The following is a 27451-nucleotide window of genomic DNA, read 5'->3' as shown; positions in this document are numbered from 1 at the left end:
TCTCCTACGAAAAGTGGGTGTTCACTAGAAATTAGAAATGAATCGATCATTTTAAAGTAAAGGCGTCGTAAGTGACCTTAACATTGTATTCATCTAGTTATCTTGTGGGCTATATTTCTATGTAATGCCTTCTTTTAAAAATTTATTTTTCAGCACTGGCTGGCGTAGCTCAGTGGATTGAGCGCAGGTCTGAGGACCAAAAAGGATCGCAGTTCGATTCCCAGTCAGGGCACATGCCTGGGTTGCAGGCCAGTCCCCGGCAGGGGACACATAAGAGGCAACCACACATTGATGTTTCTCTCCCTCTTTCCTTCCCTTCCCCTCTCAAGATAAATAAATAAAACCTTTTTAAAAATTTATCTTTCAGTTAGAGTTGACATACAATATTGTGTAGTTTCAGGTGCGCAATGCAGGTTGGACCCGGGTGAGTCCGGTGCCCACCTGCGCGGCACGCGGTTTGACAGCGTCACTGCCTGTACTCTCTCACAGGACTGCGTGTCCCCGTGACCATTTTGTGACTGTTTTACAACAGGCAGTTGGTACTTCTGAACCGGTTCCCTTTATGTCCATCCCCCAAACCCCTCCTGTCTGGCAGCTCTCAGTTCGTCCTCTGTATCTCTGAGTTTGTCTCTGTTTTGTTCGTTTACTTTGAGATTTTATGTTCCACATATAAGTGAAATCATATGTTATTTGTCCATCCCTGTCTGACTTATTTCACTTTGCATAACACCCTCCAGGTTCATCCAGGCCCTTGCAAACGACGAGATTCCATTCTTTTTTAAGGTAACATTCCCCGGGGCAAACCTGCCGCAGCCTTTTCATCCACTCGCCTGTCGGTGGACACCTGGGTTGCTGCTCTCGCCAGGCTACGGTGAGTAACGCTGCAGGTGCCACACAGTACAGATGCTCCTTTGCATTAGTGTTTTGGATTTCTTCAGAGAAACACTCAGAAGTGGAATTGCTGGGTCCTATGGTGGTTCTGTTGTTGAAATTCTACGATAACTCCATTCTGTTTTCCACGGTGGCAGCCCCAGCCTGCATTTCCCCCAACAGTGCACGAGGGTTCCCTGTCCCCGCTTCCTGACCACACCCACTGGGCAGGTGTGAGGTGGAATCTCACTGGGTTTTAATTTGCATCTCTGATCATGAGTGGCATTGAGCGTCTTTTCGTGTGTCTTGGCCAACTGCATGTCTGTCCTCTTTGGAGAAGCATCTGTTCAGGTCCTCTGCCCATTTTTGAATGAGGTGTTTGGTGTTTGTCCCCCACCCCCATGCTGAGCACGTGAGTTCTTTACAAATGTTGGGTGTATCATAGGCAAATATCTCCTCCCATTCAGTAGGCTGCCTCTTTGTTTTGTAGATGGTTTTCTTCACGATGCAAATGCTCTTTAATTTGATGTCGTCCCCTTGGTATACTTTTGATGTGTTGTCTTTCCCAGAGAAGACAAAAAAAAACCACTAGACCAATGTCAAAATGCTTATTGCCTGTTTCCTTCTAGGCGTTTTGTTGAAATCTTTCATCCATTTTGAGTTTATTCCTGTATGTGGCATAAGAAAGTGTCGTGGCTTCACTGTTTTGTGTGGGACTGGCCAGTTTTCCCAACACCATTTATTGAGGAGATTACCTGTGCACCCTCGTATCTGCCGCCTGCTTTGTTGTACACGAATTGGCCACACATATGTGGGTTTACTTCTGGGCCCCCAGTTCTGTTCCATTGATCTGTGTGTGTGTGCTTATGCCACCAAAAGCAGGCTGTTTTGGCTGCCGGAGCCTTGAAGTCCAGTCTGATGTCAGATAATGTGATGCTCACAGCTTATTTCTTCTTTCTCAGTATTGCTTTGACTAGTCGGGCTCTTGCGTAGTTCCATGTAAGTTTTAGGATTATTCGTTCTGGTTCTGTGACGAAACAGAGTTGTCATTTGATGGGATTACAGTGAATCTGCTGGTTGCTTTGGGCGATACAGTTGTTATTACAATGTCCATTTTTCTAATCCATGAGCACAGTGTATGTTTTTTATCCATGTCTTCAATTAAATTCAGTAAGGCCTTTTCTGAATATAGATCTTTTATCTCCCTGGCTAAATTTATTCCTAGGTATTTTATTCTTTTGGATGCAGTGGTAAATGGGAGTGTTTTCTTAATTTCTCTTTTGGATAGTTTGTTATTGGTATATAAGAATGCAGCCTATTTCTGAACATTCCTTCTGTCTCTGTAACTTTGCTGAATTCAGTTAAAAGCTTTTGGGTAGAATCCTTAGGGTTCTTTCTTGTACCGTCATGTTGTCTGAAAATAATGACAGTTTTACTTCTTCCTTCCCAACTTGGGTGACTGATTCCTTTTTCTTGTCTGATTGTTGTGTCTAGGACTGTTAATACTGTATTGATAAAAGTGGTGAAAGTGGACACCCCTGTCTTGTTCCCGATCTAAAGGGAAAGGCGTTTACTGTTTCCGCATGGACCGTGACGTCATTGTGCGTTCGTCATAAACAGCCTTTGTTATGTTGAGACACGTTCCCTCTGTCCCCACTTTGCTGAGAGCTTTTCTCATGATGGGTGTTGGATTTTGTCAGATGCTCTTTCGGTATCTATTGATATGATCATATAATTTTTATCCTTCACTTTATTTATGTGGTGTATCACATTTATTGATTTGTGAATATTCAGCTGACAGCCTTTTGGGAGCTCCCTTGTAGGTAACTCCCAAACCAACTTGAATCCCGAAAATAAATCCCACATGATCATGGTGTATGATCCTTTTAATGCATTTCTGAATTTGGTTTGCTAATATTTTGTTGACAATTTTTAAGCATCTGTGTTCTTCAGGGATATTGGCCTACAATTTCCTTTTTTTGTAGTGCTTTTGTCTGGTTTTGGAATCAGGATAATGGTAGCCTCATAAAATGAGTTTGTGAACTTTCCCTCCTTTTCAGTTTTTTTGAATAGTTTGAGGATATTCACTGAATATTTGGTAAAATTCATCTCTGAAGACATCTGTTTTTTGGGAAGTTTTTGATTACTGATTTGGCTTCATTACTATTTGTAATTTGATTCCATTTTGTTTCTTCTTGATTCAGTCTTGGAAGATTGTATGTTTCTAAGAATTTACCCATTTGTTCCTGGTTGTCCAATTTGTTGGCATATAGTTGTTTGTAGTATTTTCTTATAATCTTTTATATTTCTGTGGTGGTGGTTGTCTGATTTTACTTATTTGGATCCTATTTTTTTCTTGGTGTGTCTGGCTAAAGGCTTATCAATTTTGTTTATCTTTTCATGGGACCAGCTCTTGGTTGTATTTATCTTTTTAATTTTGTATTTATTATGCTTATACATCATCTTTCTACTTTTGTTTTTTAACCTTCTTACTAGTGTTAATTGGTTGATACATTACTTTTACTGTTTAGTTGAGGAATTTTTTTCATTTTCTTATTCATATTTTTTAAATCTTTTCTACTTAAGGAATTCCCTTTAACATTTCTTGTAATGCTGCCGGTTAGTGGTGATGAACTCCTTTAACTTTTGATTGTCTAGGACACTCTCTTATTTGATTCTAAATTATGACCTTGCTGGGTAATCTTGGTTGTAGGTTTCCCTTTTTAACCCTTTGACTATTTCATACCAACCGCTTCTTGCCTGCAAAGTTTCTGTTGAGAAATCAACTGACAGTCTTTTGGGAGCTCCTTTGTAGGTAACTAACTGCTTTTCTCTTGCTACTTTTAAGATTCTCCCTTTGTCTTTAACCTTTGGCATTTTAATTATGCTGTGTCTTGGTGTGGGCCTCCATGGGTTCTTCTTGTTTAGGACTCTTTGTGCTTCCTGGATTTGTGTGTCTATTTCTGTCTCCAGGTCACGGAGGTTTTCAGTCACTATTTCTTCAAATAGGTTTTTGATTCCTTTATCTGTCTCTTGTCCCTCTGGGGCCCCCACAATATGAATGTTGTCAAGCTTGGTGTTTTCCCAAAGGTCCCTTCAACTATCATCTTTTTTCAAGGTTTTTTTTTTTTTTCTTTTTGCTGTTTCTGATTGGGTGTTCTCCACCACCTTGTTCTCTCGATCACTGATTTGATCCTCTGCTTCATCTAATCTGCTGTTGATTTCCTCTAGTGTATTTTTTTTATCTCAGTTATTGCATTCTTCAGCTCTGATTGTTTTTAATATTTCCTATCTCTTTGCTGATGTTCAGAATTTGTCTGTTCCTTTCCCATGTTCACTGAGCATCTTTACAACCAGGGTTCTGAACTCTGTACCTGGTGGATCGTTTATCTCCATTTTTAGTTCTTTTTCTGGCATTTGGACCTGTTGTTTCATTTTGGGGCATCTCTTAAATCTCATGTTGCCAGCCTCCCTGGGTTTGTTTCTGTGTGTTCCGTGGGGCTGCTGCGTCTCCCAGTCCTGAGAGTGGTCTGATGGCGGTGTCCTGTGGGCCAGCGGAGCAGGCCCCCACACACACCTGAGCCAGTTCTTCAGGTGTCCCTTGTGTAGGTTGCCTGTGCCTTCCCACCCTAGTTGGGCTTTGATTGCTGCTGGCACATTGGTGGCCCTGGGGCTGACTGGCTGTGACAGCTGGGCCAGCAGTACAGCAGATGAGTCATTGTTTGGGGACTGACCCCACAGAGTAGAAATTACCTTAGAAGGGCTCTGGTGTCAGCCACGGCCATCTGTCAGGTGCGTCAGTTGTGGGTCTGGGTGGGTGGCATCTGGCATTGTCTGAGGCCAGCTTCCTGTTGTACCGGGCTGGGGGCTGTTCACTGGGAGCTGCAGAGTGACCTGTGGTTGGTCACCACTGTGCTGGGCTTGGGGCTGCTGCGTGTGTGGTGCTGGCGGTCCTTCCAGGACCAGCTGCACCAGCTGAGGCCGGTGACTTGTGTGTGGCCTCTGGAAGAGGCTCCAGCGGGGCACACGTGTGGGATGGGGTCAGGTCTCAAGGTCATCAGGGTCATCAGGGCAGAGCAAGGTGGCAGCCAAGTTAAAGGACAGCACAGATTTGGTGTCACCTGCACGGGGCCACCTGGATGGAGATCTCAGGCAAGGGCCAGGGTGCCCACCAGCCCCTTTGTCCTTGGAGACGGTTCCCTTGACCCGTCCCCCCAGCCCTCACCGTGAGGTTAGCCATTTTAGTTCTTCCCAGAAGTCGCTGCCCATGGCGGGCCTGAGTGAGTTTGTGCACCGGCCCTTCTCTCTGGGACACAGCAGCCCCTGCTGGGTTTCACAGCTAGATGCCGTGAGGACCCCCCTTCTCTGCATCCATGTCCCACTCTGGGGAACCAGGTATGGGGCGGGGACCCCTTGCTCCTCAGGACGGAGGACCTCTGTGGCTGAGGCGTCCCTCCCAATTCTTAACTGCCACACACGGGTTGGGGCCTGCCCGCTCCCTGCCTCCACCCCTCCTATCAGTCCTGTCATGTCCTCTCGCTCCTTGGTCACAGGACTTCTGTTGGGTCCGGTGGCTCTCGGGACGGCTGTTCTATCATTGGCTGAACCTTTGATGTTGTGGGAGGTGGCAAGCACAGTGTGTTTCTTACTGACATGCATTCACCCCAGAACATGGATGCAGCGTCCTACCCGCATCTCCACTAATGTTTCTGAAGGTGACGTGCAGATTGTCGGAAGCTGCATTTGGGGCAGCTGCGTCACCACAGGACGAGCAAGGGCCCGATAACCGTTTGACTCCAGCTGTGGCTATGACGCGTCCCGGGCAGGCCCCCCCATCCGGCGGGGCCCACTGCTGCATGGGTTGCGTCAGGCAACGCCATCATCGGGCCCCAAAATGGGGCCCGGGAAGGAGTGCTCCTGAAAATAATCAGCTGGTGGCTCACATGGATGTTCAAAAAATATTTATTTATAAAAAATACAATGGGGTACGTTTACGCTGAGAAATGCAGCAATAAATACAGTGGCAATACGGCTTGGCGATGCCGGCACATGGGCACAGACAGGAAGGGCCCCCGCTCGAGACGCTCCACTCGGGGACGACCTCGCCAGCTCACGGGAGAGAATGAGCACACACGGGGGCACGGGTGCACACGGGTCATGACTTTATTTAAAAATGAGCGCACAATACTGTAGAAATACCGATATGTAGATTCCTAAAAATGCCGCGTCTTCACTTTAGCGGGCAGACGCCGCCTTTAGCTAGAAGCATGAATTTAGTCTTCCGTGTAGACACCAGACACTAAACTGGAGGGGGGGAGAAAAAAGGAGGGGCTTTCTATTGTTTGGAAATGCCAGGTTCAGCAGAAGATTGTAAAATTGCACGGGTCTGTCGTGAAAAAGACTGGGCTGTACAAGAGAGGTCCTCTTTCACAGTTTTCCTCCGTACTTCACACGCGAGTTACTGGTTAGGCCGTGGGGGGCGGCTGTTATGGTGCAGGAAGGCAACTATGGAGGGCAGAGGTGGGAAGGGACGGGGGTGCGTGTAAGGCAGTATCTCAGGTACAACAAGCATAATAGTGTTTGAGGAGGACAAGATAAAATGACTCGAGGCTAGCGTGGCTCTCATGAACAGACACGGCGGGCTACGGACCGGGCTTCCCTGGGACTAGTAGTCGACGCCCTGGTCGCCGTACTGGTACTCGCGGGGGTAGTCGTCCGGGTACTCGCCGTGGTACTCGTCCGGGTACTCGGCCTGGTAGTCGCTGTCGCTGATCTCCGAGCCGTTGGTGCCTGTCCCTTGGCTCCCGTTGTGAATGACAGGTTCTGTGGGGGCGGCGCAGTACTTGGGGTCGTACACTTGGCGCCCGAGCCCGTACACGCTCATGCCTTTCTGCGACGCGACTTTGTTGGTGCCCATCTGCAGGGAGATGGTCGAGTTGTCCACGGGCTGCAAGGTGAGCTTCTGGTCGTAGATGTCTCTCCTGGTGCCGGGCGCCAGCATCCCCGCCTGCAATCAGGGCAGGGCACAGGCGTTAGAGTGGCAGCTGAAACCGGGTCTTGCAACTGTTTCGTAAGGGATGCAGTTACCCCGAATGTGGGCAGGAGCACAGCCTGCCTCGGGCTCAGCTAACCCCGTGGCAGCCCGAGGGTGCAGCTCTCCCTCACGGAGCTACACGCACCGGCCGCAGAACCAGGCCGCCGGCCTTCGGTCCCAGCTCTGCTGTGAAGCTGCTCTGTGCCTCAGACGGGAGTCGGGCAGCTTCCCATAGGCACAGCGGAGAAGGTACCGTCTCCTTTGGATTTTGGAGCGGACCAGATGTAAAGAAGGTGAAACCGAAGCTTCCTGCCGCGCCCCCGGGAGTTGTGTGTGAATACGCGAAGGTGCCCACTACCACCCCGCACGTGGGCCGAGTTACCGACATCAAAGTCTGTCACACGTTCAGCAAAGGTTACACGGAGTCGTGCCCGAGGACCCGAGGTTTCCCAAAGGCCTGGGGACACGGGAGCGCCAGCCACACAGGACACGTCCCCTGAGGGTGAATAGCAAGCACCTCCTCCTGTGGGGCTCATGGACAAGGCGTGTCCTCAAGGCCACCCTGGGCGGGCAGGTTCACCCGTGGGTGGGGCCCTGTGTGGTGCTGTGGGCTGCTGGGAACAAGGAAGCTGCCCGTCTTGCGAGGAGCCAGGACAGGGGCGGTCTCGCCTGGGGAAGCCCCCTGTTGGGCTGTAACCTGCCCCCCACATGTCATAGGAATCTAGCGAAACGGTCCCTAGGAGACCTTCGGATGACTTCCCCCAAATTAGGTCATTGATGACCTAACTAGCTCATGAAGGGCTCCTTTGAAAACACAAGTCAGCAGCATTAAGATGAGCCACTGACTTGGATTTGGAGCCAGAACACAGTCACGTTCCTTTCTCTTCTGGTGAGGAAGCCAGGCCAGCTGTTCTGACCTCCAACGAGAGCGTGAGCCCCGCTGCACGGGGCTGCAGAAAGGGCCTTTCATTCTTGTGCTTTCTCAGCAAAACCCCCTTCTGGAAGGAACTGACTGCTGAGGGACCACGCCCAGCTCGGCCCCTTGCCCTTGGCTCCCGCGATCAGGCACGCGCTGGCCCCGCCGCCCGCCCCGCCGCCCGCCCCTCCGCTCACCTGGCTGGCCCCCTTGTTGGTGCCCATCTGCAGGCTGATCGTGGTCTGGTCGAACGGCTTGTCGGTTTGCATTTTGGGGTCGTAGAGGTGCCTCCGCGTCCCGTAGGCGGTCATCCCTGCCTGGCTGGCACACTTGTTGGTCCCCATCTTTGAAGTTAAAGAAAAAGATCAGCACCAGTCACCCGACGGCAACAGCATTTCCGACATGGACAAGGCTTTGCTGAAGAGACGCACCGGGCCCTTCCTGTGAGGGGGCCCAGCGATGATACCAAGTCTCCCCCGTCCTTTCCTCAAGTTCAAGGTGCCACGTGATAAAGGAGACTCTCAAACAATTCCCTGGATATAAAAATCTCGCCATCATAACCGTATAAATAAATGGACACAGGAAGGAATAGACAGACATCAAAAGTTGTTAAGTGGCCACATGATGAAAAATTCATTTCCCCTGCGACCCCCCACCCCCAGTACAGACGACCAGGACTTAAAGGGACAGAACTGTCTTGGGCATCAGACTTTTCTCCTCCAGGTACGTTTTGCATTAAATAGGGCAGCAAACGCCAGGCGTCTTCTTGGGCAGCTCAGCCTGGGCCACCACAGACCCCATCAGAATCGCCCCCACATTCATGAAAAGAGAAGCACGTTTTTTCCTTCAGCTCTCAGGCCCACTGGCCCAAGAGGCAGCGGATGTGGGCCGTGAACCTGGCCCCTTTGGAGGGGCAGGGACTGGCTTCCCTCCCCAGGGAGGGTGACGGGGCTCCAGGACCGGCCGGCTGGCGCACCCGGCTGCTGCTGTGGGCTGTGGTTCTGTGCCTGGTCTTTTCCCCTTAGTAATAGGGATGAAAGGGGAATTCTTTTAATACTAAAAGTAAAAGTCTGTTGGAAAAGATTCCGAAAACATACATGAGTGCAAAGGAAGGGGGGTTGTCACCGCAGTGGGCCCGTCCGGGCACCTGCTATCAGCACGCGTGTGGGTCCTCCTGGCTCTCCCGTGTGTGTGTTTGTCCGTCTGTAACCCCACACCCAGGGGACACCACCCCCACCCCCCAAATAGGCAAGTGCATCTCCCAACCGGCCGCTTGGAAATTCAGGTTTCCAGTTTCTCGCCACTGAGACCCTTTTGTTCTGCACAGAAATGAGCCCACCTCCCAGAGACTCCGCCTAGAGGGGGGTGTCGTGCCCCCACCACACGGTGGGCACTTGGCCGAGGTGGCTCTGGGACACGCTCCAGGGGGACGATGTGAAGGGAGAGAGAAACCCCGAGTGGGCATTTCCCAGGAATTAAAGCAACAAACTAACAGCGTCCGGCCGCTGCTGTGCGGTGCTTCCCTAGACAGACGACTTTGGCATTGAGGCCTTGGACCACCGCCTCATTTGTAAGTGGGGTGAGCAACCGTGACCTGCAGAAACAAAGGGAAGGCAGCGGCACACCGGGGGCTCCGTCCGAACATCGCCACCACCTCCTGGGCTGTGAGGGGACACGAACTGCGCGAACCACACAGCCACCCCCGACCCTGTGCTGCGGTCTGCCTGCTCTCGCCGACGATAGATGCTGTGCGTGCCGAGAAGTCACCCCACTGAGTGACGGGCTGAGCGACACCGCGTCACCTACCTGCAGACCAATGACGCTCTGGCCAGCTTTTAACTTCCCCTCGTCGAAGCGCCGGGTCTGCTTCTCCGCGTACTTCACGCCGAGGTCAATGGTGGTGTGGAAGCCCTTGGTTTTGGCCTAGAGAGAAACGCGCAGGCTCGCTGAGTGGAGAGACTCCTCCGAGAACCTGTACCGCCGAGTGTCACAGGACAAGCAACAAGGACCCGATCCCGTCCGTGGCTGGGGGCTCTGTCAGCCACCACCCGATCCGGGGGAGGACCCCGTGTGTGAGGCTGTTCCCCGAGATGCGCGGTCCCCCTGCTGCATGGGGGCAGCTGGTGCCAGCAGCCTTGTCCCAACGGTGGCAGTTACGGAAGAGATGGGCCCGTGCCGCCTGGCCTGACCTCCCAGGGCACAGTGAAGCCACCGCCCATCGCCCGTGTGGCGGGCATGTGGGGAAGGCCTGTACGCACCAGACCGGCCAGGGCCACCAGCGTCGTCTGGACCTGGGTCATGTTTCCATTCTCGAAAAGGTCATTGGCTTCGAATATGTCGTGGGGCTTCATGCCGTAGGCCTGGATGGCTTTGATGAAGTTGCCGATGTTCTCCAGCTGCAAAGGCAAAGAGTCACGTGACGTTTACGGCCAAACAGGGACATTCCCGGCACCCAGCGTTCTCGGTCCTCACGGCTGCGTATGAGACGCTGGGCAGAGGGCTGCTCGGCCGGGACCCCTGACCACACACGCGCAGGCGGCGGTCCGAGAAGGGGACCGAGAGAGAAGCAGGAGCCCTGCACAGTGGGTCACGCAGGGTCTCTCTGAGCACTAACGTTCTCTTAGCTCCAGGGCAGGATCCGCCTTGCCTGCGTGTAAGAATCCTGTGTCAGTTATCGGGGGCTGGTCTTCCCTTTGTGCAAACGGACATAATGCACTAGTGTGTCATATTCGTTACGTGTTCATTTAAGTATAAACTTCTGGTTGCTAGGTGCTTATCCGGTCACGTGTGAACACACACACCCATGGCTGCACTGTGCACGGTTTTTCCTGCTCTCACGTGCCCACGAACCAAGACCGAGCTTCCTGCGGAGTCGTGCGGTCCCCCGTTAGTTCTCATGCAACAGTCCTCGCTTTGCCCTCATTTATCCTTACGGTCTAGGTTGCATTTCCCTCAGACGAAACACGAGAAAACTTCTAGGCTACACAGCTGATAACCAGAGAACACGTTCTGAGTGATTATGGAGGCATCAAAAAAAACCCCAACACGGTAAAAAGGAAAACGAGCCAGCTCCCGCTGAAACGTCACTTTCAAACAGTGATGGAGTTTCCCCGTCTCCAGAATAACGGCAGAAGGTGGGGGGCGGGCTGTTACCTGAGGCCAGTTTAAGGAGGACTCGTTGACCTTCCTCACGGAGCCCGGCTGCAGCTTGTTTATGAGTCTGGAAGGGAAAGCGGGACGGCTACTTACTGGCCACACAGGGACAAGGGCCGGACGCCAAGCCAGTGCCCCGTGACGAAGACGTGGACGGACACCGGGACGGGGCGTCGGGGCCCCACGGACTCACTCGCAGAGGATGATGCCGTCCCGCAGGCCCAGCTGGAAGTTGGGGCCGATGCTCATGCCGGTCACCTCCTCGATCCAGCTGCGCAGGTCCTCCTCCGCCTGGTGGTCATACTTGGACGCGATCTGCAACACGGGAGACCCACGCCAAGCATGTTCACAGCGTCCCAAGGACGCTGGCTCACAGTGCGACCTGCGGCCACCTGCCCCGAGGGTCCCAGCCAAGCGGACGCCCTCCCGAAGCTTCCTGGGTGAGTCGGGGTTATTCCAACACTGAGCAGCCCGTGGTCGGCCGCGGGGACTGAGAAGGGAACACACGCCCAGACGACAGTCCCACCCTCCGCGGGCAGGCAGTGAGGAGGGCTCGGCGCTCGTCACACTGTGGCACCGGCCACAGCGCTGCTAGAGGGCCAGTCCCTGATCGCCACACTGCAAACAGGAGGCTGGTGGGGCTGGGACACGCGGCATCGTAACCGGCCCAGACGCGTCGCTCCCGCTGCCTGCAAAGCCGCGGAGTCTCTTGTGGAGACACGCACACACCCCTCGCTGCTGGTCACGTCCAGCTCCGGTCACGCGCTGTGTCCTGGCACGCTCCTCACAGGAGTCATGCCGCACCCTCCAGTCACCCGAACATTTAACGAAAGTCGAAGAAAATCTGTTTTTCCCCAACCGAGTTCTGTACGGGGAAGGCGCCTCACCTGCCAGAACAGCCACAGGTTCTGAAAGACCCCTGTGTGCGCGACCGGAAACCCCATTAGAAAAATAAGCCGCACAGAATACTGTTAAAAGCCACACATTCACGTTCTCAGGCGATTCCTTGTCCCTGGGTCCTGAGAGCAGCTGGCTGGACTGCCGGTTGCTAAGGAGACCACGGTGAGGACAGAGGCTGGACGTGTCCTGGGTCTTCCTGTGGGCACCAGTGACCATGAGAGCCCCACATGACCAGCGAATGCCCAGGGCCAGGCAGCGCCAGCGTGTGGCCTCGGTCACAGTGCGGACGGTAAGGACGCACAAAGTCTGCTGCCCCAAAACACGATTAGAGGCCCTTCGAGTCCCAGTCACACGGTCCCAGACGAACACGGAGCCCTGACTGTGTCCGGGACCCAGAGCTGAGATCCCAGGCACTTCCACCCCCCAAGTTAGAGAAATGGCCCCACCCCGACGGACTAACAGAAAAATCATTTATTCACAGATCACAAAACAGAAATTCAGTGAGTTTACATTTTCACATCAAGACAGCTGACACCCCCGAGTTCCCGCCTGGAGGTCGGGGGGGGGGGGGAGCCCAGTGTGTGATTTCCTGGCCCCTGGGTCCCGGTCCCTCAACACACACCCCCTCTGGTTTCCTGCCCGCCTGGGTCCGCGTGCTGGAAGCTTCTGCCCAGGACTGGGCGGCCTCCCGCACAGGAGGTGGCCGCCACTGCTGTTCTCTGCACGTACCGACTCCCGCACGCAGTCGGGTGGCGGGGGGGGGGGGGTGGCGTGCGCCCCACACACCCAACGTGCCGGTCTCACACAGCACCTTCAGAAATGAAATATGTACGTAGCGCCTCGGCAGGAAAAGACTTAATACCTGACTGGAGTCTTGTTACAAGTGGCTGGAAAAAGAAATTCTGTGTACATGGGAGTGGGGGGGCGGATGGAAGGAACCAGGCAAAGGAGAGAAGCCAGAGTTCCGTCCCCACGAGGCGTGGAGAGCAGGCTGCGGGTTTTCCTGCTGTGTTTCCAAGGACGAGATGCATTGCGGTCAACTGGAGACAAAACTGAAAGGTGGGGGGCGCTGGGTCCTGCTCCCGGCCCTGGGTGAACTGGCCTCCCTTCAACCCGCTTCCTGTCTACACAACAGGAAGGCCGAGGGCTTCCCATCCCCGGCCGTGTAAACAACGCCGTCAGTCAGCAGAGCCAGTCGGGCTCCCTGCCTCGTTTTTCCAGTGCAGAAGGGAATGTTACATCGGGGGCTCTGGGGCGTCTTGGGGGGCTGGGGGAGGTGGGGGTAACTCTTGGCCCAGTGACACCAATGATTATGCAACCAAAAATATAAGAGCCTATTTCCATTTCCTTTGTTCAACATGCGAAAAATTCAGGGCCAAGTCCAAACCACCGAGTGATTACAGAGCTGACTGGGAAACTCCTGCCCGGATGCCAGAGAGAGAGAGAAAGCGGGGCCGGAGCCCAGGGGCCTGGGTTCGGGCCTTCCCCCCCCACCCCGTGTGGTACTGGGGCTCCGGACAGCTGACCACGGGCACCAGCACGGAGTGAGCGAATTGGAACAGACCGGTCAGCTCACCGGCAGCGCTCCACCCGAGGTGGGGGGGCTTCCAGTCCCAGGGCTGCGGGGCTTCACCTGGGGCTTTTGCACCCAAAGCTGCTGACGTTGGCCCAATAAGTGAGCTTTCTGCCGCCAAGCCAGGTAACTAAGCAGAATTCAAGGTTTAGGCATGTGTCCTTTTTTAAAAGAAGTTTAAAAGGAAAAAAAATCTCCTGAAATCATCTGGGGAAAAATCCATTTCAAATGGCCTCTGGGCCCCCAGCCTGCTGTGCTCTGTTCTGGGGGACACGGAGCCCAGGGTCACACTCCCCAGGGACGCAGGTCACCTTTGAAGTGTCTGAGACACACATCTTTCATGATCAAGGAACCGAGAGCAATTTGGTGTAAAAGGTAAGCTCCAGCCAGTGCAGTTCACCCAGTATTTTTGTTTCACCCACAAAGCTCAGAACAGCAGACACCATGCTGGCGTGTCCCTCCCTGCAACAGGAAGGCCAGCTCAAGTTCATCTTCTTACACTGCAAGGAAGGTTCACTGTTTGTTTAAAAATCGCTCTTCCAAGTGCGTGTAGGATCCGTTCCTCACCCTGCTTCAGGAAGTATCTTGCGACACCCGACCTTCCCAGCTCCTCACAGAGTCCCTGCCTGCTTCCTCGCAGTCCCCTGTGTCCCTGTCCCCCACACCCAGGCCCCCCTCCCGGGGCCAGCCCACCCCTCCTGCCGGGAGCCCCCCGCGGACTCCCCTGTTTGACAGTGCGCCTGCCCGGGGCCCCCGCCCCCCACAACTCAGCAGCGTCCTCCTGGCCAAATACAATCCTGTCACGTGGAACAAGGTAAGCCAGACGGGGAAGGACAGGAGCTGGGTGACTGCACTCACACGTGACAGAGCAGAAACCAGAAGAACAACCGACTCATGGACACGCAGGATGGTGATGGGGGAGGGGGTGAAGGGTCCCACACACACGGTGACAGGAGGAGCCTGGGCCTTGTGTGGAGCTCCCACAGGGCAGTGTACGGATGACTGTGCCACCGACTGGACACCTGGAAGCTTGCATAGTGCCCTAACCCATGTCAGGCTAATAAACTTAGTTAATAAAAAAAGGCAAAATAAAGGCCAAGGAAGAAGCACCTAGGGCACCCGATCGGGGGACGGTGCCCCCCGCCCATTCCCTGCTCACCGCTGGTGCCCTGAGCCCCACCCGCACCCCACACCCAGTGCCCCGCCCCCGCCCAGCCGGCCCTGGCAGCCTCCGTGGCTCTTGTCCGCCTCCTGGCTCCGGTCCGGTGGCTTCAGCCTTCTGCTCAGTCCCCAGAAAAGCTCAGGGCCCCGCCTGGGGTCCCCCACCTTCCTCCGGGATTTCTGGAGTCCCTCACAAGTACAGGGCTGGAGTGGGCAGAGCACGGGGCTGGGGGGGGGGAGGCGCAGGGCTGGGCCCCCGGGGGCGAGGAGGCCGTCCTAGCAAAGTCCGCTCCTCTGGGGTCAGCTTGGTGGGTCGTGCAGGCAGCAACCCGACGATATGGGAGGGACTGACAGGCACCAATACAGTGAAAAAGGACGGGTCCCTCCACCGCCCCCGAGTCCCGCCCCCCAGAGCTAAGCTCCTGCAGTTCCTGACGGACAGAGGCCCGGAGGAGGTGGGAGCCCACTGGTGGGGGGCACACGGCCCGGCGGCTGGCCCCACCAAGGGTGGAGGGTCTCCCTCCGAGACCCCTGCCAGGGGCGGGTAACGACGGGAACCTGTGTCCACGGCCAGCTGGACGAGTGACCTGACCCGAAAGCAGAGAGACAGAGACAGAACGAGGTGGGAAGACATTTGCCTCCAAGAAAGAATCAGGGCGGCTGCTGGGACTAACAGGAGACTAGCAGGCCGGGGACTCGGGAAATGCCAGACGCTGTCCCTTCCTTGTCCTCATCGTCGCTGTCCCGAAACGCGGCCACCCGCCTGGGCCCCAGCAGCGGTCACATGCTCTGAAGTCAGACAAACGCCAACACTCCCCACTCCCCAAACCGTGTGACCCAGCTCGGTAACTTAACCCTGACCCCGTTTCTCGGAGGTCATCGCCTGCCGTCCAAGGCCACGGTGAGGTGGCGGTCCCCGGACACCTGTGCTGCCGTTCGGTCCAGTGTCTGTGCTGAGCGTGCAAGAAGTCTCGCTGCAGACGGGCTCGCCACGGCCGCGGTCTCCACCCTGTCCCTTCCACCCGCCTCGTGGTCACAGCGGTCTCTGCCCCTCCCTCCAACGAGAATGTCCTCCTGTCCCCACTCTGCGTTCCTTCTCAGATGACCACTGGTCTGTACCTCCTGGGGGCGGGGTGGGGACTGTGCAGAAAACCACTTTCATTTTGGGACAGCGAGGGCGGGGGCACCCCCAGGGTCACCACGGGGCCGGGGACTCACACAGGAGCCCAAACCCTCTGAATCCCTGACAGGGAGCACTGCTGAGGGGCCAGCAGAGCTGGCCTCCCCCCCAAATGCGCCTCCTGGGATATGGAGTGCTTCAGGCTGGTTATTTCTAAGAAACAAAAGACTGGGGAAAAAACCCAGACCTTTGATCTTCCCTCTAACGGCCTAAAAGACTAGAGAACCTGCTCCAGGAAGAGGCGTTACAGTCGAACATGAACTAGCCCGACAGGCAGGGAGGAGCCTGGCGAGGCTCCTTTGGTCAAGGTCCACCCAGGCCCCGCTGTGGCAGGCGGCCCAGCAGACATGATCTACCACCGAGCGTCTGCCCCCCCATCTCCGTGGGAACTGTCCTCTCCCCAAACTGCGGCCCCCGCTCCTCAGCCCGAGGCAGCAGCAGCGTCTCGGCCTCCACGCCGATCTGTCCCGGCCCCTCGGTCCGACGGCACCTGCACGCACACCACACACTGGGTCACGTCTCCCAGGAATCTGTCTCCTGCTGCCTTGGCGCCCAGCTCGGACGGCGGGGACCCACTGGGGGAAGTCGCACCTGCCGAGGCCGGACACCTGCCCAGGCTGGACGGGCACTGCCCAGGGGCGTTTCAGAGTCGGGCCTTTCGCTCGGGTCCAGGGCCGGCCCAGCGGAGGCAGCGGCAGCAGCTTCCTTCCAAAGAGGCGCCGTCGAGTCACCGGCAAGCCCCGGGCCCTGCGTGCAAATGCTGCAGAACCAAAGCTCTCAGCGTGGCGTAGGAGGGGGTCCAGGGCCCGAAGCAGGAGGCGTAACCGACCAAGGGCAGGAGAGACACGGGAGCAACTGAACGTGGATTGTCTTGACCCAGTTACGGACCTTCCCACTGCGAAGGTCAGAACACACAGTGAAAGGCAGGTTCTGAACGCTCGAATTTAAATGAGGGAATCAGCACACAAGCTGGGTTCCCGGAAGAGTCCAGACAAACATACACATTTTTAACGGCTCGGGAACGCAGGGATGGGCGCCCCTCCCCTCCCAACCCCCACCCAGAAGCCCGGGGGCTCTACTGTCCACCCGAGAGCCCGTGTGGCACCTGGGAGTCAGGCAGCCACCACTAGGACCTGGCGCAGGTGCACAAGCACACCTGGAGTGCCTGCCTGTGGCACCTGGGGGCAGGGCAGGCTTTATTCGTCCCTGCACCCCGAGAGCCCACGCCTGGAGCCGGTGGGTACTCAACACAACCACAAGTTTTTCACGTCCTGATAAAGTAGGAAGGTGCGGCGGGTGAGACAGTCTCCCTGGTCGGCACGTCTCCTTCATCCACCGACCCGGTGATCTCAGAGGAATCGCGAGCCCGGGCCTGTTCCACCTTCTGATAAAAGTCCCTTTTGTCCGCGGTGCCCCAAGCCCAGCGGAGCAACCCTAGACGCGGCCGGTCAGGAGGGACGGCCCCACCCGGTGCCGACGACGTCAAGCAGCCGCACCTGTGCTCTGCACCTGGAGGCTCGGGTTTAAGTCGGTGTCTTGTTCTGGTAGCTTCCGACCTGGGAAGGCCCGGGCGGGCGTAGTGAACACATAGAAAGCGAAACTGGAACAGCTAACCACAGATCCGGATTTGGAACGACTCTCCCTTAAATGAGCGAGTTATTTAGGATAATATGCAAAACCCTGCTCAGAGGTCTAGGACTAACCAGAAATGTGGACTCCATGAGCCAGGGAAAGAAAGAAACAAACGGACGCCACCTCCTGTGAACAGGTGTGCCGTTCTTTGTAAGACACGATTGCTCACCTCGGGCGTTTGATCGTAACGGTCTCCTGAGGTGACGGAGGAGAGGGTGGCAAGTGACACGGGCGTGAGAGGGGCTGGTGAACTAGGAAATGGCAGGCAGTTGCCTCGCCCCTGCTCCACCAACTGGGGAAAGCGAGGCTCCGACCTGCCATCTGCCAGAGCAGGCGTCCCCTGTGTGGTCAGACGCCGGAGCGTGCTCATAATCCCACTGTGCCCCGGACGCGAGAGGGCGCAGTGTCCGTGACCGGGAAGGACGGGTGTCCCTGCCCCTTCTAAAAGGTGACACGCTACCTTATGAGACACACCAGATCCGGTGCCGGACACTGGCTGTTCGAGGCCTTCGTTGGACAAAAAGGGTTTGGCTCACTTGGTGGTAATGGGGGCTGCGGGAAATAGGTGAGGTCGGGAGTAAGGTTCGGTCACTAACGGGCCGGGTGTGCGCAGAGCAGAGCCGGGAAACAGCTGCGCGTGGGCGGGTTTTCTGAGAAAACAGCCCGCACATGTTCCCTGTTTGCAGCGCTTGGGCCAGCAGGAGCCTGGACGAGGCCGCACGCACCCTCCACACGTCACACGTGGACTCCACGCCTCCCACACGGGCCCCACGTTTCCCCGACTGGACGGCAAGTCGGGCGCAGACCAGAGGGGGAGAGCGCCCCACACAGGTCTCCCAGAGATGAGGCTCTGCAGGCTGGTGACAGGTGCCCGGCAGGGACACACGAGCCCCTCCTGGCCCCCCTCCCATCCCCAGGTGCAGGGGTGAGGCCTGCAGAGGCTGGCCGTCTCCTGTCCCTGCCACCACCTCATCGGGCACCTGCAGCTCCGTGGGAGGAGGGACCGGACACTGGCCACAGACAAGGTGTCTGAGCCACGGCCCCTCTGTCTCCTGCCCCAGCCCATTTTGGGGGCACCCACACCCCCACAGCCCCCCCCCCCCGTCAGCCTTCTCTTCCCCTTGAAAAACACCCACCCCGCACGCCTGGCCTCAAGTTCATGTTTAGGAGCTCAGGTTCTGCCAAGGGCACGGTAGGTCCAGGAGCTTCCCCTCACCAGAGGGGACCAGAGGGACGCGTGACTTCACTGATGCAAATTATAACCGAAAAACCACCGGCCCCCCCTTCACACTCCCCATCAGGAAAACCAATCGACACTACTTCAGAGCCGTTCTGGTGCGAGTTCATTTCGATGCCACCTACCCTTTCTATTTTAAAAACGATTTCTATCACCAAATAACTAGTGAGAGAGGTGCCCCCAGCCCGTTCCCTGGCCTCCTGTCCCTGCCAACCCTCCCTGTGGTCGCGGTGGCTGGCAGAGGAGGGTCCTGCTGTCCCTGACCCAAGACTAGGTGATAAGGGACTAAACCGAGAAACCTGACGTTGGACAAGCGGCTCAGGCACGGTTTTGTTTCGACACCGAGAGCTCTCTCCAGGTGGGAAGAGCTACTGCAGGCGAGGGTCTCAGCTGGCTGAGATTTCAGACAGCTGTCTGGTCACACCTGTCACACGTAAATGTTAGGTCACGAGTGACACACTTTGACCCAGAAGTACTTTATAAGGAGATGCCCACGGTCGTGACCCTGTTTCTCCCCGAGTCACGTGGTCGGACAGTGTTCAAAGCTGCCTCCGTGGGTGGGTGGGGACAAGGGTCAAAGGACACTGACACTTCTTGAGGTAGATGTGCTGTCCTCAAGTCCCCAGGCCCTGGCAGGGATGCACTGGGGCCCGGGTGTGAGCCCACCCCCGGCCCGAAGGGACTCTGTCCACACCACACCGCCGAGGGCACAGGGCACTCGGCCCGGACAGCGGGTCCCAGCGGCGCAGGGAGGGGATCAGGACAGCAGGTTGGGGGCTTAGACCCCTTCCCGTCAGGTCCTCCCACCTCACAGACACGCATGGGTGGGCCAGGGGCACCGGCCGCGCCGTGTCCCACCGACACCACGAGGAAGCTGCAGCCCCCCCACCCCCCAGGGAGCTCGGCCCCCCCAGCCTGGGGCCCGCGGCCTCAGGTCGGTCTCCAAGTTCACAAGCAAGACGCTGGCCACCATGTCTCAGACTGAACGCTCCCACCCTTCCAGTGGCCCGCAGAAGCAGCCTCCAGCCACAGGTGTGATTTAGAAGGTGCTGGAAGACGGCTGGGCTGCGGGAAAGGGGTGTCACTCGAGCTCTCACCGAGGAGAAAGAGGACACTTCAAAGCCAAGTCCAGAGAGCAGGGGAGACGGGACGGGGGCCTGGCTGGCAGAGCACGCACTCCTGCGAGGCCTGGGCGGGGCTGGGGGGATCGGCGTGGCACACGAGCAGACAGAGCCAGGTCCTCAGCGGCAACAGCCCAGAGGGACAGGGCGTGGCCCCGCTGTGGAGGCTCAGGAGCAGCCCTGGGACCCCGGCTCGGCGCCCAGGCCGGACCCGCTCGCAGGGTGAGGCCCACGGTGCGTGGTCTGCACACTCGGTTGGAAGCACGGTCGCGGCTGCTATTTTTGCCTCCAAAGCAGAATCACATGTTTGAATTACGAGACTCAACACACATGGTATTGATTATTTTCGCTCCTACTTCCTTCCACGTAAAACAAAAAGGGGGAGGCCGACTGCAGCGGCCCCCTCCGTCCGTCCGTCCGTGGGGCCTCTGCAGCCCCGGGCAGGCCCAGGGCCTGGCCGATGAGGGAGCGAGACCCCCGGGCCTGCGTTTGGGGGCGCCCGGCCCTGTCTGGCCACCCAGCAGTGAGGGTCCCCAGAGAGCATGATGGGGACACAGGAGTACGGACGGCCACCAGCGTGGGCGTAGGTTGTGACCCAGAACAGCCCTCAAAGCGCCTCCGCTGCCCCACAGCCCCATCCCCGGTGCCCTGGCCACCCCGCTCTGCTGGGCCCCTCACATCCCGGGGTCCAGGGCAGAACCTGTAGGGGAGACACCCCACCGCCCCGGGACAGCTGGGCGTTAGCCGGTCTTCTCACAGACCCGCTTCGAGCCGGCCTGGGTGGGGCCCGGGGCCCCAGGAGTCTACCGGTCCACTGGGGAGAGACGCCAGCCCTCGGACACGAGAAATGAAAGGGGCAGCTTGTGTGACAGAAATCGATCTCGAGGACAAAAAGCCAAACATCGTCCCACCCAGAAATGAAGGCCTCTCTTAACTGTGCACAGAAGTCCCCGCCCAGTGACCCCAGGATGTCACTGACGGAGGCTGCCCGCCAGGCAGGCGTCGCGGACGGGGACCCTGGAGACAGGCCACAGCCTTGACACTGAAGTCGGACACCTGGCTTGGGCGCGAGGTCCTGGCTGCAGAGGCCTCGTTTGGAGACGAGCAGATCTGGGTGCAGCCGGCCCAGTGCGTGGGGGGCCCGACCATCCAGCAGGGCGGAGCCAGAGCTGCGGCTCCCTCTCGGGGCCGAGGGCCCAGCTGCTCCTGCGCCCGTGTGTCCCTCCCACAGCCTCGCTTCACAGGTGAGACGCAGGTTAATGTGGGTCTGAAGACTGAGGGTCCGACCCAGATGGTGTCCACGGGCCACATTCTCCCCAAGGACCTGCAGGTGATGGACTGACCCCTCCAGCCCAGTGGGATTCTGTGGGCGTGTGAATAACACGTGTGAGATGCACGTGTAGGTCTTTGTAACAACAACCCCCAAACCGGAGAAGCTCCAGGCTCCACAAACAAGCCTGACCCACCTGGGGCTCTGTAAACCCTGAAGAGAAACCTGAGCACAGGCAGGTGCGAGCCCAGGGTCCGAGCTCCTGGCAGCCACATGTCCAGGGTTGTGGGGGGCCAGGGCCCGTGGTCCGTAGTCTGTGGGGACAGAAGACCTGGGACGGAAGAAAACTTGCCCCCCAACTCTAAGGCCGAGCCCCTCCCCCACCCAGCCGTGGGAGAAGCGGATAAAGTTCGCCCTCTCTCTCCCCGGCAGGATGGGACAGCAGAAAAACCAAAACCAGTGACGGCGACTGTTGCTTTTTCACATCACAGATCGATTTCAAGGGTGGCTCCTGAGACACAGCCGAGTGAAACACGGACCCTCACGACCCCACCTGGAAGGGAAAGGGCCCCCATCTGGCTGAGGACAGTCCCAGCAAGGTCTCCATGGCCAAGGGCATTGAGGAAATCTGAGAGCAAGGACACAGGGAGGGCCCACTGTCCAGAAAGGGCAGCAGGCAGAGCTGCGGGCCGGGGGCGGTCGGAAGCACCCAGGGCAGGAGCATCCGGGCATCCGGCGGGGGCAGCTTGGGGCCTCTGCTTCCCCCGGAGGAACAAGCCTTCTTCACCGGCTTGGCCTCGGGGAGTGGGGACCGCCACTGTTCCTAACTCGGGAGCCCAAGAAAGAGCCTCAATAATTAAGAAGGGATGCTCTTAGTGACAAGTTGCAATCTCATATTGACTGATTAAAAAAAAAAACTGAAGAAAAGCTATAAAAACCACCATGTCCTCCAAAACACCACACACCTGAACACTTCAGCCCAAACTCCTCAAACAGGGTGAATTTCCCGTTCCTAGAGCTGGAAAAAATCTATTCCTGATGGATCAGTTCATCAAATCCAACAAATGTTTACGGGGCATCGACCGAGTGTGAAGCTCCTGTCTACAAAGCGGTCCTGACGAAACGCACGGGTGAATGGGAGGGACCCGCAGCGCCGGTGGGAGAGACAAGCCACAGAGAAGTTTGGAATACAAAACCTCGCTCTCAGCTGAGGAGCGAGACGCAAGCCCCAGCAAAGTCGCCTGGGTGTCCCAACCCAGAGCCTGGCGCCCCTGCCCTTGCAAAGTGGGGCGGGCCCTGGGGGACCCCTCACAGCCAAGGCCGGGGTCCCTTGGACCAGTGGCCCCTGCAGAGCGACTGCGGGTCCAAAGGGCACAGAGCCGGCTGGCCCCCGGGGCCCCCCAGAATCACTGCCGCGGGACTGTTACAGAACTTCCTCTCTGGTGACTCGCACCTTCAGGAATAAGTCTCCCAAGACGGGCTGCAGTGGCTGAGGGTGCTGCTGTGCGACCAGGGCTGGGCCCCACTCACTGTGTGTGGCCCGGGGGGCACAGGCTCCTGGTCCGCGCCTGCCACGTTCGTCTCCCCAGGCTTTCCGGTCCCTTCTGCTCCTCCCTGAAACATGCGGCGGTGGAGGGCAGAAGGCCCCTCCTCCTCTGCCCCCCACACCCCCAGCCCTGCAGGAAAGCGGCCCCAGCATCTGCCGTGTCTCCTCGGCAGCCCCAGCCTGACCCGGGCGCCGGGCCCTGCCGTCCCGCTCGCGGCCACGTGTCCGGAAAGGCGGGCTCCCTTCGGGATCTCGGTTTCCTCCCGGCTCACCAGGCCCGCAGGTGCCCCCTCCGCCTTCCCCTCCGACAATCCGCCTCACGGACCTCAGGAATTTGGGAGCGTCCCTCCCTCCTGGAACTCCCAGGCCGGGCCTCGCCGGCCGCTGCCCTCCCCGCCCTCCCTGCTCGCAGGGAGGGCCTGTGAGAACTGCAGGTTCCCGACCCTTTCGCTGCTACCAGGGACGCTGTCCCCGGGCCAGGCGGAGGGCTCCACCGTGTAGGCTGTTTGCTGACACCTTCCTGCCCACGTGTAAAAGAAAAAAATAACTATTTCTAACAGGCAAGCATCCTAAGTTTACAGACTATTTCCCCCTGAAATTCTACTAATTCAAAGTATCTAAGATCAAAGACTTTCTGGAAGCTCGGAGAGGCTGCTTTGACGGTCGGAAATAAAACGACCAAAGGCACATTTGCAAAGCTGGGGTTCCGACGGGAGGTGCCTTCTGAAGGCCCTCAGTCCTCCCATGCAGAGCCCAGCGGTGAACTATCACCCTCCCGTGTCACGGACTAGGAACCAGAACAGAGATGGCAAACCCCTTGCCCAGCATCACACAGCAGAAGAGGCAGAGAGGGGACTAGAACCGCATCTGCTGGAGGCCAAGACCCCTCCCACCTGGCCTGCCCAGGGGGACTGGTGCTTTTACCCCTCTGTGGAGTGACGTTTTAAGGAAAAGCAAAAATAGCCCTTGCGTATGAGTGACGTATCCTTAAGGAATGCATAAAGAAAGGGCAGGATGGACATGAAGGTGCCTGTCCTGTGGACCCTGTTCTCACACAAGGTCCCCTTCAAAGGCCCGGTAAACAAGGACACAGAAGACAGAATTTGTACCCAGTCATGACGTCCAGGAGTAAGGGGGGGGGCACAAACAGGGGTGTGGCGGGGACCACCCCAGGAGCTGCCGTGGGACGTCCCCGGGGCCTGCACTAAACCACGACACCCTGTCGGAGTTCCCATTCCAAATGTCTTCTGTCATCTAGAGCCAATCAGGCCCTTTGTGGGCTTCGGGTCCTGTTTGCATAAGCTGTCGGGTGACCGCCCCCCGCCCACGGGGCTGCGGGGGTCAAAGCCGTCCCACACAGGAAAGGACTGTATAAGCGAAAGGGATTGTTTAAAACAGGGTTTGAAGGGACGGACCTAAAGTTACAACTAACTCCCCAAAGTTTCTGCACACTCCTCACGTTTTACTAGGAGTTTCAGCCAACAGGCCTGGTGTCTGCCTTTCCTTCAACAGCGCGTCGGAAAAGAGGTTGCTTTCTCAGTCAACAGGAAGAGATTAATACAGACATTAACACCCGAGAAAAGCCAGTCCTTTGCGGGGGCCTGCCCAAGTGACGGGGACCCCATGTACAGAGCCAAAGGATCACACAGGCCTGCTGCCAGCCAGGAGTTCCCGGCTGCTGGGCACAAGCCCGCCCCTCTTGAGAGGGTCTCCAGCGCCCGGTACAAACTTGGGGAAGCGAACGCTAGTCTGCAAGGTTTCCGGGGTGAGCTTCGCAGTCCACACGCGAACCACTCACTTTTCTGTCCTTTAGGAAGGGGTTTGGGACGCTGTTCTCTGGGAGGGCAAGTGTAGGGGAAAGTGAGGGTCCCAATCGTTTCCCCTTTAGAGACGGCGGGTGGCGGGGAGGCTAAAATGTACCCCTTGCTTCAGAAGGCGGCCCAGGGTCTCAACAACCGCATTACACCGCGGTGCGCGGTCCGCAGCCCTCCTCGGGGTTCGCCGGGCGCCCCTCGCTCTGTGGGGGGCATTGCGCACCGCGCACCCGGCGCGCGGGTGGCCCCGCTGCACCAGGGCCAGGCCCTCGAGGTGCGGCGGCCACCGGACGCGCCGCGGCTCCCGGAGGCGACGGGGGACGGGGCACCGCGGCGCTCCTTTGTGGCGCTTTGGCCAGAGCGGCAGAACCGAGACAATGAGCGTTCTGTGCGCAGTCCCGCGCCGATTGGCTGGGCTCTCCCCAGAAACCCCTGATGTCACGGACTTGGAATGCGGGGAGGGAGGAAGGAAGGAGCGGATTTGGGGAGGGGGCGCCTCTCCTGTCCTTCCCAGACCCAGAGTCCAGGGACCAACTCCACGCGTTCTCTGCGCGGCCGGCCGACCCAAGTGAGCGCGCCCCGAGGCCGGGCGCCGCGAACGGCATCCCGCTGGGCGAGTCGGCCCTGAACAAAAGCGACCCACGGAGCCGCCCTGATACCGTTACAGCCTTCCGTTCACCAACTTCTCGGTTTTCCTCAAAAAACCGCCAGTCCCCACAGATAACACCCCGGGGCGGCGCGCTCGGGCTTTGTCTGGGTTTCCCGAAGCGACAGCAATTCGCCCCCAGGCACCGACATCCGGGAAACTCCAGGGTCCCCGGAGGGTCCCGTCCCTCCGGGGGTGCCCGGCGTCGGGGGCCGGACGCTCGGCGGTCTCCCTCCGCGGGAACAATGGGGACCCCGGCAGGCCACGTACCCGCCTAACTGTGCTCGCGGCTGCACTCGCCTGGGGCTGGGGAGCGAGAGGGCGCGGGGTCAGCAGGGGCCCCGGGCGCCCGGCGCCGCGGACCAACGCCACTTCAGGGCGGAGGGCCGCGCGGGGGTGTCTCCCGCCTGGAAAGGCGCGTCCTGCAGCCGCGGCCGACCCCCGGGGCCCCAGGCCTGCTCGGCCCGGTTCCAGCGGCCCCGACCCCGCCCGCCGCCCGTCCGGCCCGCGGCGCGGGAACAAAGCCATGAGGGCGCCGGGGACCGGACGGGGGCAAGCGGCCACTGCCGCCGCCCGACGTCTCCGCTCCGCGAAGCCGGCGCGCCAGGGAGCCGCCCGGCCCCAGGGACCCCACCCGAGCCCGGCGCACCTTGTTCTTGACCTCGGCCGAGAGCCCGTAGGAGGGGCCCTTGTTGAAGTGGGTCATGGTGGTCGGCGGCGCGAAGGGGCTGCGCTCGGCTCGGGGTCTCGCACGGGGCTTCGCGCTCCTGGCCCGGGAGTGGCCGCGGCGCAGACGCTCGGAGTTCGCTCCCCTGGGCAGCTCGGTCCGACTGGGTCCCGGGGAGCCCGCGGCCCGCCCCGGAGTCCCGCACGCATTGCCCCCGCCTCCGCCCGCGGCCTGGAGGGCTGGGCCGGCCGGCCCGACCAATGGGGGGCCGCCTGCTCCCGCCTCGCGGGCGAGGGGCGGTGCGCTCGGTCCCCGCGGGCCCGGCCCCCGCCCGCCCGCGCTCACGCCACCGCGGCCGCGGCCAGCGCCCCTCCTCCGGGCGGGCGAGCGGGGCGGAGCGGGGCGGGGCGGGGCTGCGGCCGGGGTAGAAGCGCCCAGGGCTGCCCGGGCCCGGAATTCCCGTGCACGTCCAGGCCGCCGCCGCCGCCCCGTCTGCCGCGCCCCGGCCCCGAGCCCGGCGCGCTCTCCGGCCGCTGCAGGGAACCCCGGGAGCAGCCCCGCAGCCGAGAAGGGGGCCCTCCCCCGACACCTGCTCCTCTCGCCCCTCGCAGCCGCTCCCACCTGTTGGGTTAACCTCTGCCGGCTGCCGCTCTGGCCACGGTCGGGGCTCAGGGCACAACCTGGGGCATTTCAAGTCCTTTTCTGGACTCGCACCAGCTGCTTTCACAAGGGATTTGGCCGGACCAGAGTCGGGGTGGCTGTGCTCGCAAAGCCGGGGCCCCTGAACCAGGACGCCTGGGCGTGGAGAGAAGCGCCCTTCTCGCCACACGCATCCCCCGTAGCCCCACGTGCCCCCCAACCCCCTGCACCACCCCGTGCTCCCCTCTGGTTTGGGGGACGCGTTTCAGTCCCCAGCGCCCAGGATGAGGCTGTCGTGAAGGCACAGCAGCTCCTGTGCCAGAGGAACCCACGGGCCAGGTGTGGCCGGAGGAGGGAACCCTGCTCTCCCGACAGCTGGTCCTCCTGCACTGAAGGACTTGAGAAGAAAAGGCAGAAAACGGCTATTAACTAGTGGGGGACTCGGGGATGGCCGGGGTGGGGGGGACACGGAAGGTGGAGGGTGCTCCTGGGGGAGGGGAGGACGGAGGTGATCCGCTGGTGTAGTCAGGAGGTAGTCACATAATTAGGTCATTCTTCCGGCCCAATGATGACGTAACTGACCCACAATTAGTGGGGAGCAGTTTGGGCTGTTTTTCCGGTGGAGGGATGTTACCCGTGACTTCACCCACTTTTCTCGGGGACCAAGTGGCGTGGGAACAGCCAGATCTGAGAGACAACGCATCCCCTGCCTCACCTGCTGGGCCCCTGATGTCAGCCAGGGTGGCAGGCGTGGAGATCCAATCTCCTTAAAGGTCATTCCCTGTAGAACGTTCTAGAACTATATTCGGTTTTGTCGTGAAAAACTTTGCAGACAGAACGTGAGCCTTGTTTCATGGGTGCAGGGTTTTGGTTTGGGATGGTGGGAAAGTTCCAGAAGAGGGTAGTGGGGTGGGGTGGCCACCGAACGACGTAGAAAGGCGCTCGGTGCCACTGGGCACCACAGGCCGCAGGCGGGGAGCCCTGGCGTCCGACGACGGGCCCCCTCCGTCTGGTCTTCTCTCCTTTTGCTGCTCTTCTGCCTTCTTCCTGCTGGAATCCACCCGTAACATCCCCACAAAGTTTCTTTCTCGA

General features: G+C 58.4%; 1 protein-coding gene across 1 annotated transcript; it reads right to left on the bottom strand.

Annotated features, from left to right (window-relative positions):
* Nucleotides 1–5816: 5816 nt before the first annotated feature.
* CNN3 (calponin 3) lies at nt 5817–25918 on the bottom strand. Its single transcript, XM_037153086.2, has 7 exons — nt 25703–25918; nt 11167–11288; nt 10974–11040; nt 10079–10216; nt 9627–9743; nt 8018–8164; nt 5817–6877 (listed from the first exon to the last, which is right to left on the bottom strand). Exons 1-7 carry the CDS (start codon nt 25757–25759, stop codon nt 6536–6538), a joined length of 990 nt encoding a protein of 329 aa, XP_037008981.1. The 5' UTR covers nt 25760–25918; the 3' UTR covers nt 5817–6535.
* Between the last annotated feature and the right edge of the window lie 1533 nt (nt 25919–27451).

The sequence above is a fragment of the Artibeus jamaicensis genome, unplaced genomic scaffold, assembly GCF_021234435.1.
Source record: "Artibeus jamaicensis isolate MK-2021 breed Jamaican fruit bat unplaced genomic scaffold, CSHL_Jam_final scaffold_1689, whole genome shotgun sequence".
Classification (NCBI taxonomy): Eukaryota; Metazoa; Chordata; class Mammalia; order Chiroptera; family Phyllostomidae; genus Artibeus; species Artibeus jamaicensis.
This window is presented reverse-complemented; position numbering and strand designations above follow the sequence as displayed.